General features: G+C 40.7%; 1 protein-coding gene across 2 annotated transcripts in view; it reads right to left on the bottom strand.

Annotated features, from left to right (window-relative positions):
- The window catches only part of Nup93 (nucleoporin 93), an 87,666-nt gene that overhangs the window by 27,770 nt on the left and 38,574 nt on the right, over window positions 1-21,322 (bottom strand). For both annotated transcript variants that reach the window (XR_004769265.1, XM_027405619.2), the window contains one exon: window positions 1,808-1,870. Coding sequence is in view for 1 of the 2 variants with exons in the window: in XM_027405619.2 (XP_027261420.1) it covers window positions 1,808-1,870 (63 nt within the window). In the remaining variant the exon portion in view is untranslated. The remainder of the gene's footprint in view (window positions 1-1,807; window positions 1,871-21,322) is intronic.

Raw genomic sequence — 21,322 nt, 5'->3', positions numbered from 1 at the left:
CAGAGCTACTTAAATAAAAACCTAGAGAAAAGGGTAGTGAGGGTCTGAGGTAGGGATCAAACCCTGTGACTGAATCAAGAAGAGACCTGGAGCTCTTCACCCATTTTACTAAAAGAGTGCAATAGCTTTGGCTTCCTATCTGATTATCACTGAGCTTTTAGAAACGCTGTGTGTGCTCTGAGAGTGTTGTTTTGTCTCTGCTGGGATGCACCAAACAGGAGAAGCAAGGACACATTTGTGGTTTTCTAGCCTGTTTTCTTGGCATTTAGGCAGGATACTGGCAAGTTATTCAGACATGAAACTACTACCAAAATGCCAGGAAGCTGCTGATTTTTAAATCATTTTTTATTGAAAATGATTTTTGCCCAGCAGCAACCTTCCAATGTCCAACCAAGTCAGAAGTGTCCCTGAGGCTGGCTCCCAACACTGGAATGTCTCCCTCATAAACACATATGCACACATTTTGTGCTGTGGCATGTCACCTAAATGTTTTGGCTGGCTGCACATTTAGTCTCAGTATGGCACAATATTTAGAGACTGCCAATTTCAGAAATACATTCTGCAGGGTAAATGAATTAATAAGGTTTGGAGGCATTCAAGAATCCTAATTTAATTTCATCGGTCTTTTATAGCAGGACAACCAATTTTGGTGAGAAACTCAAGAGTGTGAACAACAACAAAAAATCATTTCTAAATGTCTTCAAACCTAAATCAAATGAATCTCTCTATTTCTAGAACTAAGCACTGCTGCCAACAATGTAATTAATAAAATCTGGAATTTCCTTATTGATCACTTACCGCCTTTGGAACATTACTTGCACATTAGAGAAGGCAAGCCCCTTGGCAGCTGTGCCTCCTACTAGTGCTGTGGGGACGCTCACCTTTGTAGAGTGTTCTTAATACAGCTCATCGAGTAGGAACGCTTCTCACTTTATTACTTTTCAGATGACACAAATAAGACATAAACACATTCACTAGACATCCGAGCTACGTAAATAAACAGTGAAACAGAAAAAGCACTCCTTGTCCAATTCCCTTTGCAGAGAGTCACAGCAGGCAGACTGGCAGGTGCTTCCAAGAGAAGCCACTGTCTCAGAGCCAGCTCCAACTTGACAGCTAACCCATTCTACTTCCTCCCCAAAGACCTCTCAGAAACCCCCAAACACTTAACTCTGAACGGGGTGTTACTGTCAGAAACAAAAGGAGGTAACTCCTGTTAGTGAAGGAAATGACCTATGGGCACCATGTAGGCATGCTTTTATAAAATATGCACATTCATCATTGGACATGGGACTCTACACTACTGTCTCTTGGGAATCTCACCTAACAATTATTGCATGCTCCCAGAATGAAAGCATCCAGAAACACCTGCCTAAAAGCATCTATTCTCATAGTTTCGGGCTGAGAGCGTTATGTAGGGGTGGAGGTAGGCTAGAATGTATAATGGCTACTCTGGCTGATATATTTACCATCAGTTAGTGTACCAAACATATTTTTAAAGCATTTGAGAAAATGTTAGTGGCACAAGGCTAGTGAGATACTCAGTGGGTAAGGGTGCTTGCTGCCAACCTGGAAACCCAGGTTTGACCCCAAAACCCACATGGTAAAGGAAATGACCTGCAAAAGCTGTTCTTCTGACCTCCACATTCCCCCACCCCAACTAATAAATGAAAGCATAAAACAAAATTTAGTTAAAGAAAAAGGGTACTGTCATCATGTTGTGACAAAGGAAGCAGGTCAGCCAGGACCTGCATGCCACTGGTGAGCACTGCCAGTTGCGCATCTGCACTTTGGGTTGTTTTCTTACCCTCTTCCGGGACTCTTCAATGGCAGATAACAGGGCATTGTCTTTCTCATTCTTCAGGAAGCCCTAGAAAAGGAGGTAAAATGACATAACCATGGTTACCTTCAAAGAGCCAGAAGTACACTGCAGAGCAAAGACTATCATAACAGTCTGGCATAGCAAGTACTGCATGTCTGTAATTTCTGTCCCCAAGGGGGCGCAGACAGAGATCAGCAGTTCAAGGCCATTCTTGTCAACATATAAGTTTCAGGTCACTGCCCCTGCCAAAGCCCAGTGCTAAAGCCAAAGCCCATTTACTAATGGCAGGGTTTTAGCCAAACTCTAAATCTCAGTTGACTTATGTATAATAATGAGATAATTAATCAAGCTCTTGGCCCCAAGGCTTAACACACAGCTCTATCATTAATACTGATTGGGTCTAGGTATGTTGGTGGCATTAAGAAAAAGTAGCTCAGAAGGACTTCCTTGTTCTTGTTCTGTCCTTATTTGCCTGAGATGAGGTCAGGTGAGGGAGGCAACAAGAGATTTCGACAACAGTCACAAATGCCCTCAGGCAACACCCCCCTTTTACACAAAGGGAAAGCTTCTTCTCCATGGCTCGGAGCTCAGGGGCCAAGGAAAACTAACACTAGTATTACATATTCATAAGTGGAGATCAAAGTCTTAGCTGTAATATGGAAGACTCCAGGTTATGAAACACTCCAGACCCACCTACAATCTTTAAGGCACATTTTCTGTAAGTCAAGCCCACTATTCATGCATTTATACATGTCCAAAATGACCCTGTAACGGTCCTGTTATGCTTTTTTAAAAACGGAATTTGAGGAACTGTAAAGGAAAGAATTAAGCAAAAGCTTTTAAATGACAAGCTCAATTAAAATGTATTTGATGATTTTTCTACAGATACGGTTAGTTTTTGATTCTTGTATCTTAACAACTGGAGTTTTAGTGCACTCTTTCCAAACAGTCCTTGTTCTTCAGCTTCTGGTTAACAAATATGGATGGAGGGCAATACAGGAATATATTCGGGTATGATATTCTTAATACTCATAATTTCCAAGATCTCTACCTATAGGCCCACGATTCCCCCATACCTGTGCTCATACTCCAAACTGCATGATGCACTGGGATGTGCAAACAGCAGCCAGCACCCAGTAAACAGTCCCCTTGGAAAGACCACTTCCAACAGCTCTGAGGATTCTATGGATACTACAACAGGGCTGTGAGGTGAGAGTAGGGAGAGCCTTCAGTCCCTTTTTAATAATGTAATGGATTCTACATAGAGGAAAGGAGGGGAAAATGATGTAATTATAGTAATACATACACTGTCCATGGGAAGAAAGTCAATAAACTTTTATTATGAATTCTCTATTTTGAGACAGGGTCTTACTGTGTAGCCTCCAACTCACTACCCTTTCTTTTTCTTTTTTCTTTTTTCTGGTTTTTGAGACAGGGTTTCTCTGGTGTAGCTTTGGATCCTATCCTGGCACTCACTCTGTAGACCAGGCTGGCCTCGAACTCACAGAGATCCGCCTGCCTCTGCCTCCCGAGGGCTGGGATTAAAGGCGTGTGCCACCAACACCCGGCTTCACTACTCTTTCTTTTTAAGGGCTTCAATGGCTAAAGCTAAATTAAAAGAATACAGTGTCACCATTTATAAACAAAACTGTACATCTACTACTGTGGATTGAAACTGCCAAACAATGGACAGGCAAGGACCATGTTCCACTACTACAAAAAGCTGTGTGAACAAAGGTAGGGGTGGGAGAAGAAGCCACTATTCCTTAAAGTCTAGTTTAATTTCTGTTTTGGCTGAGGCAGAGGGCAGTATGTGGGCTTAGTCTGATATTCCGTCTTCCTTTCTCTGCTTCTCTGATCATCCCAAGTCAAATGATCAGCACTTAACTGTAACTGTGCCTACATCTACAGATTTCTCTTACATGTATACATAGTGCAAATGCAAAGCAGTAGTCAGACCATTCACTTAAAAGCAAAGTACTTCTCAGTGTGAAACACAGCTCTCAATTCCTAAGGAATGAAATTTAAAGAAATAAGACATCCCCCCATCTCTCTCTCACAAAAAATAAAAGGCCATAAATTTAAGAAAAATCAGGGAGGGGGTTTACATAACAGAAACTGGAGGGAGGAAAGGGGAAGGGGGTAAAATTATGTAATTGTATTATAATTTCAAAAATAAAAGATGATTATAGAAAAAGAAAACAACAATGAAAAACATCATTTGAATCAGATTAAGATACTTGTCTTTTAAAAGCTTCATTTTTAAAACTTTCAACAAATTAAGTGAAGCATTTGCACATGAGACTCAGATTTCAGATATGACCCACATATGAACAAAGACCACACCATTATGTACAGTAAAACCTGCCTGCTCTATGTAGTGCACACAGCTACAACACAACAATCCCCCAGAATGCTGGAAGACTGCTTCCAGACCCCTTCCCTAGATACCACGGTATTTACATGTAACCTATGCATAGGTTATTAACACAACATAAATGTTGTATGCATAGTTTATATACTATACTATCTAGGCAATAATGACAAGAAAATATGTATATATTCAATATCCCCACTGCCAACAGGTCTTGACATTTCTTTCTCCCAGGCTGCCTTAAACTTCCAATTTTCTGCTTTAGCCTCCCAAGCACTGATATTACAGGACTGTGTCACCACATTGCTCAAGTCAGACAAAATGCTTATTCTAGAATGTTTGTTTGGGTTATATATAGGGCCAATTACATTTATTCTGATCTTTGATTTTTACCCTTTATTCCTTTCTAAAAGGAAATAGAATAGGTTATACATACTATACTTTTAAAACTATACATTAGCAGCCTATCTTTAAAAGTAAATCTTTAAAAATTAACATGTACAGAGCAGTGATGGGGTCTTGTGCCATCTAGTGGTGATTAATTTCTTCTAAAGAACACATCCCTTGAGGAAAAATAATGAAGACCATAGTCTAAAACTGTCTCTCTCCCTTTGGCTACCAAACTATTGAGACAATAACACCCCCTTCCCCCAAAGAAATTCCAATTTCCCCAGGTATCTCATGACAAGGGAAAAAGGACTGAAGCTTAGTGCCACCCAGAGGGGTAACTTGTCCCCAAGACAGAGACTTTACACAGGTAAAACAACTTGTCAGACCACCTTGCAGACAGACTGGAGTCCAGACAAGGATGGGAAGGAGCACACATGGACTAGTACTGCTTAGCTATGATGCATCTTGTTCTCTATTTAAACCTAACCCTCCTGTCAGGACCTTGAAGATGGATTGGGGTGGGGAACCACTTTGCACCTCTCCCAGTGTGGCCATAAACTGAATAAATCTTTTTCTGCTCTTCATTCTTGTTTGTTTTTTTTTTTTTTAATCTAGGCTAGAGAGGATGTGGAGGTCCAGGCTTTGAGTCTTAACTACTCTGGTGACAGTAACATGGGGCTGGAATAAATTAAATTATTAAATTAATTAATTAATTAATTAAACTAAATTAAAGATTGGGGCAATAATGTATTTTACCATGTAAATAAAATAATGAAAGCAAATTTAACATCAAAACGGGAAAAAGACTTTGTCTTCTTCCTCTTCCTTCTCAAAAGCTGGATAGGGCCAGGTACTGTGACTCACCACCATAATCCCCCAGCACTTGGGAGGATTGTTGCAAGTTCAATGCCAACCTGAGCCTTAAAACCCTGTCTCAAAACACTGAAACCCAAAACACAACAAGAAAAAACTAAACAACTGGATAGAAACATGATCTGTCTCTGCCCAGGTCTCCCAAGTCTCTTCCTTGACTTGTGATGGCTAAGGTTATGTTTTAAGTTTAAATTACTATGCTTAAGAAATCTATAAAACAAAAATCCTCTAACCTGTGAGCCCTACTTGGTCAAGGACAGGTAACTTCCTGGAAAGCTGTGACCTGTTGTTCATGTAAGATAACAAGCCACATGTTTTTGCTTCTGTAAACAAGCTGGCTGCCCCTGCTGCACAGGATTTGTGCTTGATCACATGTAGGTGGGAGGAACATAGGTAGGATGTAAGCTTGCCTGTGATTGGATGAAGGTGGTTAGTATGTAGCCTTATGTGTTAGACCCCGGGAAAACTCAGGCCTCTGAGGTCTCAGCCCAGGACTGCAGTCACCCCAATCACCAGGCGGATTCAAAAGCTTGCTGCAAACTGCATGAAGCTTTATTGTTTAACGAGCTAACCCCATGTTAGCTCGGGTCTTTCACCCACCCGCCATGGCGGATGGCTAGCAAAGACAGCTTGAAGGGGCTGCATAGAGATCTTATAGGACAGTGTAAGGGGAGTGTCTAGGGGTACACACAGGCTCAGGATTGGTGTGCCTCCAGGCTTGGAGGGCTTGCCCTGTGTTGATTGGCCAATTGTTTGTTAAGGTCCATAGGCCTTAGGCCCTCCCAGGGTGGTTGCTATGCTCTGCGCATCATTGCTGTGCATTTGTCGGTAAAGCACACCCAGAGCCATAAAGCATAGTGCCACCAGCTAACTTCTGATTGGTTCCTTGCCATGAGGCAAGGATCTGACTTTCTAGTGACTAGGACAAGGTCAGTGTTCAGCTGTTATGGCTGCCGACAGGGGCAGGCATCTGACCTTAGTGACTAAGACAAGGTCAGACAAATACGTGTTCGGCTGTTATGGCTGCCGAAATGGGGAGCGTTAAACTATCTCTCTCTAAAACTTATCTGTATCATACATTAAAATATACATACTTTGAAGATAAGCTCAGTGGTAGAGCAACTGCCTGCTATATATGAAAGCCATTGTTCAGTCCTCAGTACTGATAAATAAATAAGCAAAGGGGGGCCGGTAGTGGTGGATGGAGAGATGGCTCAGTGGTTAAAGGCATGGGCTGCTCTACCAGGGGAATGTGCATAATGTCTTAAAAGCATTTTTGGCCACTTTTATCAGACAAGACATTACTGGGGTAAAATAATACATAGAATGAAACTGAATCTTCACTAAAGTCCACTCTTTATTTTCCAACTAAGAAATTTAAAATAAGCCCCGCTGTTTGTTTTCTACAAAAAAAAAAATTTTTTTTTTAAATCATTCGCTGACAGACTGCATCTATTCCCCATAAGAAGGTAATGTCAGGCAGAATGACATCACCAGTTGGAGTTTATGTCAGATGCTGTTTGAGTCTGTGCAGAGCCGAGCTGTTCTTTCAGCAGGTGGCAGCAGATCCATAGCTCTGGAGCTACAGGTGGCAGGCCCTGACAACATGACATGGTGCTGCAAGGTACTGGGCCAGCTGTCGCTGTCATGATGTTGGATCCCATTTTGTATTTGGACTTTTGCTGATGGACTAAAAAGAGGGTCATAAAATTGCATGATGGATTTGGATCTCTTAAGGCAGATCAAATTACTTGTTTCCATAATTCAAACTGGTTTATAGGACAGTCTTGTAATTCTCACAGGAGAAAGAATGCTGTGTCCATAAGGAGGTTCTGGTAAATGCAAGCCTGCTCAGCATTGGGCAGTACCTCCTCCCAGACCAGCAAAGGCACATTTTGGCCTTCATGTGCTGCCGTGCCTGGTCTCTTCAAAATCCTGTCAGTATTAGTCCATCCATACCACTGCCTTCTAAGAAAGCCACAGGCCTTGAAGAGGCACATTACTATAAGCCCTTATACTTTGTGCATATTTCCTCCTTACTACCCATCTCTATGCCCCCCCCAAAGAAAAAAACAAGCAAACAAACCCCAGAACAAGAAGACTTCAGAGGCAAGTAAAGCTATGGGCAAAGCAGCAGCAAGGTGAGGTTGTGAGGTTTTAGGGTTACTGGGGTATTCTAGATACTCAAGAAAGAGAAAAAGTTCGTACATCTCAGTTATTGGAAAGCTTTGGAGCCTCCATAGGAGGGTACCAGTATGACATCATATAAATGAGTAAATGCTCAGTGATTCCCTTGACACTGGTGGCAAAAATAAATAACTAAAAATTAATGCTTTTCTGCAGATTCCTCTTTCTTCCAAACCCCACAAAGTTCTGCCATACCCTTTCAGGCCTGTGTAAAGTGCTTTTTGCTTTGTTTTGGGTTCTTTGCTGTTTGGTTTGTTTTGAATTTTTTTTTGCTGATCACACGAGGGTTGGAGAAAGGAAACATCTATCACACCACTTTTAAAAACCAAATCCAAGCCTGCACCCAATGAGAGGGGTCATGGTGTAGACAGGTGCAGAGCCTCTGCTCGCTATCCTCTCTCTCCCTTTGCTGGGAGAAATGTGTGTATCACAATGGTGGACATCAGGGGAGGAAGCAGGCAGCCAGCTGTTCCGACTCTGAGGCAGCACCAAAGAGAAAATACAATTGTGAGCACCTCCTCTCCTTTATCCAATTGCCCCCTAAAGTCAGACACTGCTAGGGTCAAACTGTGGGGACAAGAAAGGGAAGGATTCTGCAGAAAGAACTTTTTCAATTTAGCTTTGTAAATGGAATGAATATTAATAGTGCACTGAATTCTTGGCTTCAAAGAACATCAGCAGAGCCCTCTCCCTCCTCAGTCAAAGACAGAAAAGACCTAAAAACTGGATCCCACAGTCTCTCTAGGAGAGGAACAAGGTGGGTTCATTAGGGGATAAAGAAAGCATGAAGTCCATCTAGGACTTTGGATACTAAACCTGCACTGTAGCATAAATGGGAATACACCAATAATGGTCTTTCTTATAAGTAGCACACCTTCCCATGACCCTCAAAACCCACTCTGAAAGAACCCACCTAAGGACTCTCTACTATCAACAAGAATCAGGACTAAAAGTAGATTCCTGAGCTTTACCTGATCTTTTGCCTTCTACCCTTTTGAGGAAAAAGAAAAACCTAAAGCAAGCTTTTGACACTGAGCCAAGTGTTGGGGATAGAGGTTTAGCAGAGGGTGTGTCTCAGTCAAGTGAGAGACAGTAACCTGCTTTCACAGCACTCAGGATTAAGCCTGAGCTCTTAGCAAGCACAAGGAATGCTGTTAGGACTATGTTTACACACCACACTTATATTAATTCCCTGCTGGTAACCATTGTCATTCATTTACATTGCAGTAAAAAATCCTAGGCTTTTCTGCTTTGCAGCAACGCTTATGCTGATGGTGTCTGTGCACCAGCCAGGATGGCTGTCACAGAAAAGAGGCTTGATTTTACTGCAGCTCCTTCTTACTGAAAAATTCAGTTTTCAAAAATTTGGAAGCAACCAACCAAAGAGATTTCCTGTGATTTCACATGTTTTAAGAGTAGTTTTGTCAAGGCATTCCTTTATTAAGAGTGCTTGGAGTCTGGCTCTCTCCTAAACCTGTTTAAGGCTGGAAACCTTTTTGACTTTACTGGTAGAGGAATACTGCAGAAACACCACTTAGCACTGTCACCATAGATACAGTTAGCAGGACTGAAAAATAGAAGCAATGGAAAACATGGGGCAAGGCCATGTTTTCAAGTATAAAGTGCCCCAAATGAAAGGCAGTTAAATGCCTTTACTCATTCCCTTTTGCAGAAGGGGTACCCCTGAACAGTTTCTCATAGCTAGAATAGAGGAATTAGCTGCTGGGAATGCCTTCAGAGAGCCCAACTCCATCCCAGTTGAGTGCCTTACTCTTCATGGTCAACCATCACCATGAGCCTAGGAGCTCCATTTGCAAGAGAGATCATGCTTTTAAATGAGCGTTTACAAAAGACAAATTGGTAAGTGCAAATCGTCTTCAACACAAACCAGGAAGGACTCTAAACACAGCTCAGTAAGTCATTTCTGGGACAGCTGAAAACAAGACACCCAAGTCAGGTTGCTCCAGCACAGACAGACTGACTTTGCTGAGAGTTCAATCCACCAGCCAGTCAACAGAGAGAAAACTGGAATCAGATGCAGACTGCACACTGCAGGTCAGGAGGAGTCAGGTGCTATGGATGCAGGACAGTATCAGCTGCTTCCCAATGCCTGACCTGGAGAACGTTACTTACTGCAGTAAACCTTGCTTTACTTACCCCAGATGAACTGATCAGGCTAGATAAACTCCATGGTCGGCTCCTCAAAATTCCAAACCCATAAAAAATGGGGACGGGGAAAACAAAACAAAACAAAACAAAACAACCCAGCATTGTCATCACCATTTCTGCCCACACTTCACCCGCAGAACACTCTAGACTGGGAGTCACACAAGGAACACTGTAAGCTTTGTTCTGAAAGCATTGGCATACTTCATATGCAAAATAACATAAGTCCACGAAGAACTAGAATGAGACAAAGAATACACAGGAATGATACTGTATAGTTCTGCCTTTTCTAAAAATTCATCCATACAACAAGCAAGTTTCTACACTAAAAAAGAACACACGCCAAAGGCTATTCCAATGTGTTAATACAATTTGTTAAAGGTAGCGTTTGAAGTCTAGATACAAGTGCTAACAAGCCTTTAGGAAAATCTCAAAACTTCTCTCTCCTAGTGACAACAAGTACCTAAGGGTGTCTCCAGACAGGACTAAGAAAATAACTGCAGTCCAGCTCTCTTCACAGTGCTCCGGGTGACGCCATCTTACTCCTTCCTCACTGCCATCTTAGTGCCACCAAATGCTTCCTAGCAGGCTGGCAGGCATGTCTGCTTGTCTGCATTATAGTACTGCCAGAGCAATCAAAGGTGTGATATGAATATATTTCCTGTCACGGGAAAGAACCAACCCAATTCTTTGCTATCAAAAAAGGCTAAAATTTTGTGTGAAAACTGAAAAGCTTCAAAACTGCAAAGAATCAAGAATGCCCTACAAGTATCAAGAAGAGCCTCTTCTAGCAGCCAAACTTGAGCAGTGTGGAAGCAAAGAAAATAGAAAGCACCAGACCTCTGCCACCTCCCATCTGATCTAAAAAGGTACTGGCATAGAGCTTTTTATAAAGCCAGTAACAGGAAGAGAGAAGGGAGGACCCACAGAATCTTCAAAGGAAGGCGTTGTAAAGCTCCTTAAACAATCTACGCCACAGCCGATGTAAGTAAGGTTGCAGTTTTAATTCGTGGCCGAACGACACTTTCATTCCAAGGTGTATGCCTTGTGGAAATCAAAGGGAAGGGGCCCTGTGCTTTCTGGCATATACATGAACAATTAATGGATTCAATGCAGGCTCCTTAGGACTGAAAAAAAGCACACTGGTAGCCAGGCTTTCAGATGAGTTCTACCAGCACTGGGGACTTTCAGACTCTCTCTAGGGGTCAGGGCTTACAACCGCTCTTCTATGTCAATGCAAAGTTGCTGTGAAGAAAACTGCTCTCTCCTAGTCTCCAACATCTATTAAACAGAAACTGTGCAGTGATCAAGGCAAACAGCAGCCCCAGCAACCTATAGGAGACTCTTTCTAAGCATACGACAAGTCACAAGAATTCCATGAACTAAATTCTGTGAAGGATGAACTTAAACAGTCATTCAGCCTGGTGAGCCACTCTTCGGACATAATTCATGGCCAGGGCTAAAGAGATAAACATTCTTCAGCCTTTAAAAATAAACACACAAGTCAAAGTTAAAATCCACACATCCCTCTTGGCAGCAGCAGAACAAAGATTTGAATTAATTCAAACCCAACTACATTTAAGAATCAAGGTTTATAAGCTTATAGCTGCCAAAATGAGTTTTATATGAGTATTTTTGAAGTCACAATTATTAATTAAGCAAAAAGCAGTAAGAATGGTTCCCATGAGTGAGAGGGAAAACCCCAATCTATTATTTTTTTAGAACAAAATCCTGTTTATTTTTAGACACTTTTTTTCTTACACCTTTTAATCATGTATTTATAGATTATATTTTTAACAATAAAAAGCTCTAAAATTCAACAATCCTTTTCAGAAATAGAAAACATTCTTTTTAAAGAAAATAAAAGAAACTCTGAAAAGTTACTACTCTTAGGTTTCTTTCTTCCCCTCAAGAACCATTTCCATCTGTGATTCATATTTACCATTATTAATGAATAATTACTTAAAGTCTTTTGTTAAAATCAGTCATGAATCTCGTGCTTTAAGAATATAGCTCATCTGATTTTTGACTTATAACTTTAAAAAAAAAATCCAAGGCTCTCTGCTACACTTTTTTACACTGGCAGCATTAGCTTCAAAGTCTATTTTGCCCATTCAACTAAAGACAAATTTTCAACCTTTTATAGCTATATGAGAAATACTTACTGTAGACAAAAGGATTCCATTTTCTTTCTGGGAATGTTCTCTCCCTCCTAAAGAACACTTCTACATGGTATACAAAAATCAATGTTGCTTTTACAGTAACAAAGCTCTTGTGCCATAGCAGCTAATGTAAATGGAATGGCTCTGCAGTTGCCTTCTGAATCCAGTTCGCCTCGCCCATGATACAGCTAATTGCTAAAAATGGTGGATGAGACATTTTCCATACATTACATTAAGGAGCTCTGATGGAGGCACTGGCACCCACCCACTTCAAACAAAGGGAAATAAGGTGCAACTGTACCACCAAGGCACAGATGACTGAGTCATTTCCCTGTACACAAGGTTAGAGGGATTAAAGGTTTCCTCCATCTTTTACAAAATGCAAACGACATTGTCTCATCTGAGAAATCAATTCTTGGCAGCACTGCACCAGGTCAGAGTTTTAAAGGAATCTTAGTCTTGGTAAATCCAGACCCCCCCCCCCCCCCAGGGCTGAGAGAAGCCAAATTCTCAGAGCTCCTCTCCCTGAGCAGGTCTCCATTCCCCACTTGACATCGGTTTTCAGCTTCTATTGTCAGTAAAGAAAAGTCCCACCTCTGAAGGGGCCAAAGCCCTTACCCAGGTGAGCAATTTCCAAGTCTGAGCTTCAAAAAGAGCTCCAGACCCTACAGGTCTCACAATAAAACATTCTTGAGATAAAAAAAAAAGTATATATCACCTTTTTGTTTTGATGGTTTTGAAGGTGTGACAATGAACTGATTTAATCTGAATTAAAACCAATTTACTTCTGATATTAATCAAGCTATTAAGTATTATCTGTAGAAACATTATTATCTTATTATTCTTTAAGACAATGTTCACATGACTTAGGAAGTTTTCATTTCATTTCTAAAAAAATCTGAAATATATGTGCAATATATGTAAAAGACCTATATTCTTCTCAGTTGGGGTTAAGAAATTACAATTAGCTTTCTTAATTTAAATTGCCAATAACTGATAATGATTAGGATTTATACATTAGGAGTTAATATTTAATTTTTCTCATTTAAAATCTTACGCTAAAAGATTCCCTGTGAGACAATTCTAAATATCTTTGACAGTAATTTTTCCTTACACAGGAAACATAAGTTACAGGATTCTATGATAACACACACACACACACACATACACACACTTCAATTCTAAAGAAGGAACTGGTTTTATCAAAGAAAAGAAATTCTGTCTTCATATTTTACATCGTAAGAATTCTGTAGTTCACCTGTCTCTTAAAAATCTTGAAGAAAGTCCACACTACTTGCTACTTAAAGATGAAATCCATAAATAAATAAATAAATAAATAAATAAATAAATAAACTCTTTGAATATTTAAGCAGGTATCTGCCCCACCCAAACAATTTTTTGTTTTTAAGAAAAGCACTAAAATGATAAGGCACAAACTGAGTGCTTCTCAAAAGAATCAAATACTTTTTCTATCATATCAAATGAGTTAACTGCTACCAAATTTATCTCACAATTTCACACAAACCAAGATCTTATCTTTCAAAGATACTGCAGCATGCTGTCACTCTGTTACCAGAGCACATTTATTTTAATTTCTTTATGAAACAAGAAATCCTACCTGCCGCTTTCAAAAAAAATCTAAGGAGTTGCAGCCCAGCCGATGCTGCCAGTCACTGCAGCTCTTCCATGTCCTTCTGGTGGGGTGAACGCTGCCGGCACCAGTGCTTAGGGTTTCCCACCCTAAATTGCCTCAATTGAAGAGTCCGGTGGGAGGAGGAAGAAAGAGAGGAAAGAAGGGAAAAAAAACCCAACCTCTCTGCAAGTGCTAATATGATAAAGCACTAGAGTCCAATTAGACAATGAGACTGTAGCAGCCCCTTAAAGGGAGGTGCATGGCAGACCCCCTGAGCAGAGCATTACCATCAGAAGTGTTCCACACAATTCAGAGAAGTCAGCTATCAGTTTGCAAGCACAAACTGATGGGAGTAACAGTTTATAGGTTACAGAAGGGTATTTTATTGTTAACGGACTGTACCAAGTTAAGATTAAAGAGGGGGAGAGACAACATGTAGGCAAGGGATGCTATGATACTTTTTTCCTCCAACCCAAGCCACTACAATTATTCTGATGTGAAATTTTGATGACTTCCGACATCTTGCATGGTTAATAATCACTTCTCTGTTATGTTCAGTTAAGGTGGAAAATGCATTTGCTGCATTGTGATGCAGTGCTGTGGCTACAGATCGCAACACCAGTTGTGCAAAGCTGGTCCCTTAACTGAGCAGCAGGAATCTGCACATGTCATGATGCTAAAATAAATGGTAGTTAAAAGACTTCATACAGCAGCAGGCAGATTCTGCCATTTTAATCTACAGAATATGTAGCTCCCACATGCAGGAATATCTCAGATCACTGTGCCCTTGTCTATGGCACTGCCCTTCAGAGAACAGTAAATTCACCATCTTAAACGCTTGGTCTCTTAGCAGTTAAAAGATTTTGATACTAAATAACTATTTGGGTTAATTATATCTTTGAACAGAACAGAGGTTATTTGCATTTCAAGAATATACAGCCAATGAAACTGTCGGTGACACAGGAAAATGCAGGCCTTTTATTAACATATGCTCAGCTCAACTGTCACTTCTTAGCACAACATTTAGAGGAAAACATATGATGTGTAAGTAATGACTGTTCCCATTCTACTGCAATGATTTTTAAGGGGCTTGTCAGAAAGGGATATTCTTTCCCATATGTTTAACATATAACCTGAAAATTAAAGATCAAAATACTAATTTTTTTTATTGTAACAAAAGGAAATTCAATGCAGCAAGTAAGTATGCAATTGCAGGAATGTTTCTGTGTAAGAGCAAAGATGAAACTGCCCAAGACCTCTGCCCGGTTGGTTAAAGTCAGACCAGTTAGGGAGAGCCATCACTATGGCACAGGCTCCAAAGAAAATCTGAAAGACCATTCCCTCTTCAAAGCGACATCACAGAGCCTAAGAGTACAATCTGTTGGCTGCAAACCCAGCACCTATACTTGTAGAACCTCAGTGGTATAGGATAGTTGCCAATTTCATAATGTACTTTTTTATAAATATTAATTTGGCCATTTAGTATCCAGAGTTTGGCTACTTAAGGTTGTTTAATGTATCATCATCATTTGTCTTTAAAGAAACAGAGCCAGGTCACAGACTTTGGTGCTTTAGAAAAACAATATAACTAACATTTCTTACATCATCAAAACTTTTGCCGATTGAGATGTCCCTGACATTTCTAACTCATAAAAACAAACACCAAGGGGAGTGAGAAAACCCATCGTTTATTTAAAAGCAAAATCTCAGCACATTGAGTCTGTTAAGACTTTTTTACTCTCTACTAATCCAAAATAAATAAATAAATAAATAAATTAAGAGGGTATTTCTTTGTGTCAGAATAAATTCTAAAGCAGCTCAGAGCCTCTTTCCCCAATCAGTGACAATTTTGAAGGAAACCAGGCAGAAGCTTAGCTCCGAGCTGCAAACCAACCACTTTGGTAGAAAAGGCTGAGAGCACAGGGGTGATAACTCATCTGCCTTCAGACTCAATGCCTGGACGGGGAGGTCAGGAAAACACTCCCAGGTGCACTTACATAAGAGGTGTCGCACCTTGTGTCATTAACCAAACACAAACTAATCCACTCTTAAATGTCTACAAGGCAATCATTTTTTAATTTAGTTCTAGACACTAAAAACAAGCAAAACTGGGAATTTTGGTTCATACTTGTAATGCCAGAGGCAGAAGCAGGAGGATTTCAAATTCAAAAGACAGCCTGGGCTTTATAGTGAGCTCAAAGCCAGTTTAGGCTATATAGTAAGACCTGATCTTAGGGGGTGGAAAGATGACTCAGTGTTTAAGAGCCCTTAATGCACTTCCAGTTCCCAGCACCCTTATCAGGCAGCTCACAAGTGTCTGTAACTCCAGTCCAGGGGTTCCAACACCCTCTGACCTCCATGGGTACTTGCATTCATGTCAGGGACATAAACTCATGCAGTCACAAATACACAAACACAAATAAAAATCAAACATGTCTTTTTAAAAATAAGACTATCTCAAGTAAATGAAGGAGGTAGAAAAACTTACACATCTAATAGTTATTAACATGAAATACAAATGGTAAGTTTGTAGAACAGAAAAAGAAAGTCACTGAAATTCTATAGTTCACATAGAATTACAGCCATTGTCAGATAAAACCATACTCATCTAAGCAACTGTAAAGTTCCATAAGTACAATGACCATACACAGGAGAATACTCAGAAATCAAAAATTAAAACTTTCATGATCTATGGGAGGGCTCTGTTTTGCCAGGTTCACTGCACTGCTGGAAAGATCAAGTAATATTGCTAACGAGTATATCCGTTTTTTTTTTTTTTTAAATTAATGGCAGGGTTTCATTCATCATGTTAGCCTAAGCTGAGATTACAACAGTGTAACCCTATTTTCTTTCTTCTTAATATTTGCCTGCTCTCACACTTGTTCAACAGCACCTGCTGTCCGTACTTCACTGTTGGTGGTCATTTCATCTACAACACGTAATGCACACATGTGCAAACACATGCACAGGACAAAAGAATCACTTCTTAGCACATCACTTCTACGGTCTCCTTCCTCGCTTTGGTCAGGTTATGACCCTTTATCCTCCTTTCACATTCTGCAAGCTGAACCCATTTTATCTCTCAAGGCCCAACCAGGTCCCAACTGTTCCATGGAGTCTTCTCCAGCTTTCCCAGAACTTCAACTCAGAACTCCCAGGGCATTCAGGTTTCATAGCACCCCCACTCAGCCAGCCAGTTTGATCCTGCTGTAGGACCATTAGTCTTGACTTTATAGATGGAAGACGGGGAGGAGGTTCTGGAAGGCACATTAATTCTAATGTATGGGTACCATACAATTTTTTATAAGCACTCAGTGAAACCACTCCAGTCCACTATGTCTCACAGAAGTAGAAGATGTAGATAGATGATTGCTAAAAAGGGAAGAAAGTATTATTTTTGGTTGTTGTTGGTTCTTTCAAATTTCTTCAGCTTCCTGAGATAATTCCAACCTTAGGTGATGAGGCAGACACTGAGGTGGTTCTCAGCCAGCATATAGAACAGCACCAACCAAACTCTTCCTGTGACTAAGCATCATTCCCAACACCATTCAATTCTCAGAGTCAGCAGCCTTCTCATAGCCAAGAAGGTTTGGGAGGATGAAAGGCTCCCAACCAGCATCAGTGGGAAGGCATTCATGGCTCATCTAGCCTTATACATCAGCTGAAAACCAACAGGAACCCACAGTCATGACACAGATTTTATCCAGGATCCTGTATTAGGAACACTACTATACTGAAGCAGTCAATTAAAAAGACAACTTGGTTATGTCTTTATTTTTCAGTAAAACAAGTCAAGGTTCATTCTCTCTTGTTCATATTCAGGCCAGTTGGCCAAAAGCAAAGATGAGCACTCCCTGCTTGGAGCAGGGGTATTCCTGCCACCTGGAGGCAAGGTTCTTTCTGTCTTCTTCTGCTGTGGGGTTAGGGTATGATATGAATATGAGACAATATATTCAAACACCAGTGGGAGGGATGAGAGGAAAACTGTAGCTGCTCCCTGGCAAAGCCAGTAAGCAATGGGCTTAAATAAAATGAGGAAATATCCTCCACAAATTTGTGACAGAAGCCTCAAACTGGCCCTGGTGACCCTCGTGTGTCTGCCTTCTGGGTGCTGCAATTATAGACATTTATTACAGCTATAAGGAACCTCCTGGGTTTGAGAAACGAGAGCTCTTTGCTTGTCATCCATCAGTCTTGTCTGTCTGTCTGTCTGTCTCCCTCTCCCTCCTCTTTCACATTAACAGACTTCAGTATTGAGAGACATGGAACAAGTCAGGCAGTGATGGCACACACCTCTAATCCCAGCATTCTGGAGGCAGAGGCAGGCGGATCTCTGAGTTCCGCCAGGATCTCTGAGCCTGGTCTACAGAACCAGTTCCAGACACAAAGACACTCTGTCTGGAAAAACAAACAAACAAAAAGAGAGAGAGAGAGAGGAGAGGGGAGAGGGATAGGAGAGAGAGAGAGAGAGAGAGAGAGAGAGAGAGAGAGAGAGAGAGAGAGAGAGAGAGAGAGAGAAGGCAATGAAGTACAGGAAGACTCTGAAATCCATAGCTATGAAACCCGAGAAAACTCATTTCCTTTGTGGGACAAGTTATGGAAGGAGGTACAGAAAAACTGAGGCTCTGGCCAGGGCCCTGAAGTCACCTGGCCTGGGCTCAGCTTTAGCCCGGGACTTGACATTATTGCTGCTTGCTGAGCTCACCACCCAGTGACAGTGCACTGAGAGAACTGCCAGGCATAAGCCTGAGCCCCAGATTCAGGGACTCTGACGCTATCACATGGAGGATAGTGGTGGCTTCAAAAGGGCTTTAGCTTGCTAATTCTTGTTACCCTTGTACTTTACACAACACATGTTTCTTGCCAGGTTGACTACAAATAGAATCCTTTTACAATTCATTTTAACTTTAGTAGGGAAGCTGTCATGTGAGCAAATACTAATATTAAACATCCCAAGATTTGTCTTATAAATCCACGTATTCACAGTGTAGATTTCCTTACTAATGTAGGGCAAATCGTGCTATTACTGTTATCTTAGAGGAAAGACAGATCTTGATTTCCATGTGAGCTTTTTGCTGCACATCTTTATTTCCACTTTTAGGTCACTAGTTAAAAACAAAGGACTATTTGACAGGACATGGTGGCACACACCTTTACTACTAGCAAATGGGAGGCAGAGGTAAGTGAGCTCTACGAGTCTGACTTCCAAGCCAGCCTAATCTACATAGTGAGATCCTGACTGAAAAAATTAAAGATTAAAAACAATTATAAAAGAATAGGATTACTAAATTTACCCAGTCCTCAATAATTTAAACATGGAACAAAAACTATTTCATTTTGGGGTCAGAATCCCACATTCACTCATACAAAACATACATTCTTAAAATTTTTTCTTGACCAGCGAGATGGCTTAGTGAGTAAAGGCACTTGCTGCCAAGCCTGATGACTTGAGTCCCATCCCCAGAACCTACAAGGTAGAAAAGAGAGAACAACTCTGCAAGCTGTCTTGTGGCCTACACATGTGCACTGAGGCACAAACACACAGTTGTGTGAGTGTGTGTGTGTGTGTGTACATAAATATAACTGTAAAAGTTATTCTATGAAGGAAACTTATACATTGGGACTTTTATTTTTAATGCCTATTGTGAAATTTAACATCATTCCTAAAGTATTTGGTACCAAGATATGATAGAATTATGTTCAAAGATGTAAGCCTTAATAAAATAATCAAAATCTGGGTGTGGTATGCTCTTAACCCCAGTTCTTGGGAGACAGAGGCAGGTAGATCTCTTTGTGAGTTTGAGGTCAGCCTAGTTTATATAGTGTGAGTTTGAGAACAGCCAGGACTACACAGCAAGACCCTGTCTGAAAAAAAACAAAAAGAAAAAGAGGAAAAAGAAAACAAGCAGTAAAAACTGATGGCACAAAGGATAGCGGCTCTAGATGAAGGGATGAAGAGGCAACCCTGGCCTGTCCTCACCTGCCACTTCAGGGCAGCCTGTCTAGTTCTACAAGTTTTCTTATGTCACCCTATAAAAAACTGTCAGGTTTTCGTCTTTAAATTAGGGACACAGGAATCTGCAATTCTGAAACGTTTTTTTAAAAAATAGGCTGTCTGTTTTCCTTGCATTGTTCTCTCCATCAGCTTAAAAGGCCAGGATGCAAATGGTCTTAAAAACAAGTATTGTGTTTTATCAACATGTTTCTTCATACCAGTCCACAGCAAACAACCGAGGAGACCAAATATTTCCAGTTCTGTCACCTCACACAGCTTCTCACTATTGGGCATTTCAAACAGCCAAATCCTGTTACAAAGCCTAATAACTGACAGTGTAACAGGCACAGGGACTGTACATGCCCTTCACAGAGCATCCTTCAGTCCCTGGCTGGTAAGACGTGGAAAGCTGTTATCTGGAAGTTCTTAAGATGTCTACACAACACTATATGCTCATAGTCTCTCAGACTACCATGCTGCTTGGCAAATTATTAAAACTGAAGTACCTCATTAAAGGTACCTGCATATGACCTCTGTGATCAAGTGACAGAGACATCTCATGAAACATATACTGAAGTTGGAGCCCCAAAGCGAATGGGGTCTAGGGAACTACACACAAGTCATTTGCTCTGTGCCTCAGTTTCCTTGTCTGTAAAGTGGGAAATCTCCCCCAGACCTATACGAAGAACACAACAGGATTTTTCTTCAAAGTAAACAGACGTCATTTTAAATGATTTCTAAAACATGGGCTGCACATTTCAATACATTTTTCAAATATGCAGACTGATTTAGACATTTCCAAGGAGATACTTTATTCTGTTCCTTTGCTTTCTCTCCCAGCATCTGTTGTTAGTTGCGGCTAAGGAAAAGTAAAATCTAATGACACTAATGGTAAACCCAAGATCCCCAGGATTCATTTAATTGAGGTGGGGATGCAAAGGCAAACAATGAGGAAAGGAGGCTGGGAGAAAGGCAGAGGGACTCATGTTAATGAATAAAAACAAGTCCATCTTTCATCTCTCTGGCTCCTACTGATGGCAGACGGTGTATTTAATCTGCTGAGAGACCAGATTTAAGGCTTCCTTTGGCATAGTCCACCCATGAATTATTAATGTCTGCAGAAGCAATTGAACATCCGCTCGAAGCCTCAGAGAGGACAGTGATGATGAACCAAAATGAGATTACTAATCCCACACCCTTTTCCTATGACTCTCCTTTTCATTCTCCTCTACATGACTAATTTTTAGGTATGTATTTTAAGCTACAGATTCAATTTTATATTCAATATTCCCATAATGAAAAATTATAACTGACAAATCAAGTCATAATAGGTATGATAAGCATATATTTTCTTGACCACTGTGTCCTTGATGAAGCAGAGCTAAAAACAAAGATGGTTCTAAAAGAGAAGTGATGGCTGCACCTTTCATCCCAGCACTTGGGAGGCAGAGTCAGGCGGATCTCTGTGAGTTTGAGGCCAGCCAGGGCTGTTACACAGAGAAACCCTATCTCAAAAACAAACAAAAAGTTCTAGCCCAAACACTAAGTTTGACAATAGCCTGGGCTACTTGAGGCCAAATCAAAACCAACCAAACAATAGCAGAAAACAATCAAACAAATAAATAAACAACCAAACAAACCCATCACAAGTGATTATGGACCCAAGCACTTTTAAAGATAAACTGTTTTATAGGTTGGTGCTAAAATTTATTTTCTGGGG

The sequence above is a fragment of the Cricetulus griseus genome, chromosome 3 (genome assembly GCF_003668045.3).
Source record: "Cricetulus griseus strain 17A/GY chromosome 3, alternate assembly CriGri-PICRH-1.0, whole genome shotgun sequence".
Classification (NCBI taxonomy): domain Eukaryota; kingdom Metazoa; phylum Chordata; class Mammalia; order Rodentia; family Cricetidae; genus Cricetulus; species Cricetulus griseus.
This window is presented reverse-complemented; position numbering and strand designations above follow the sequence as displayed.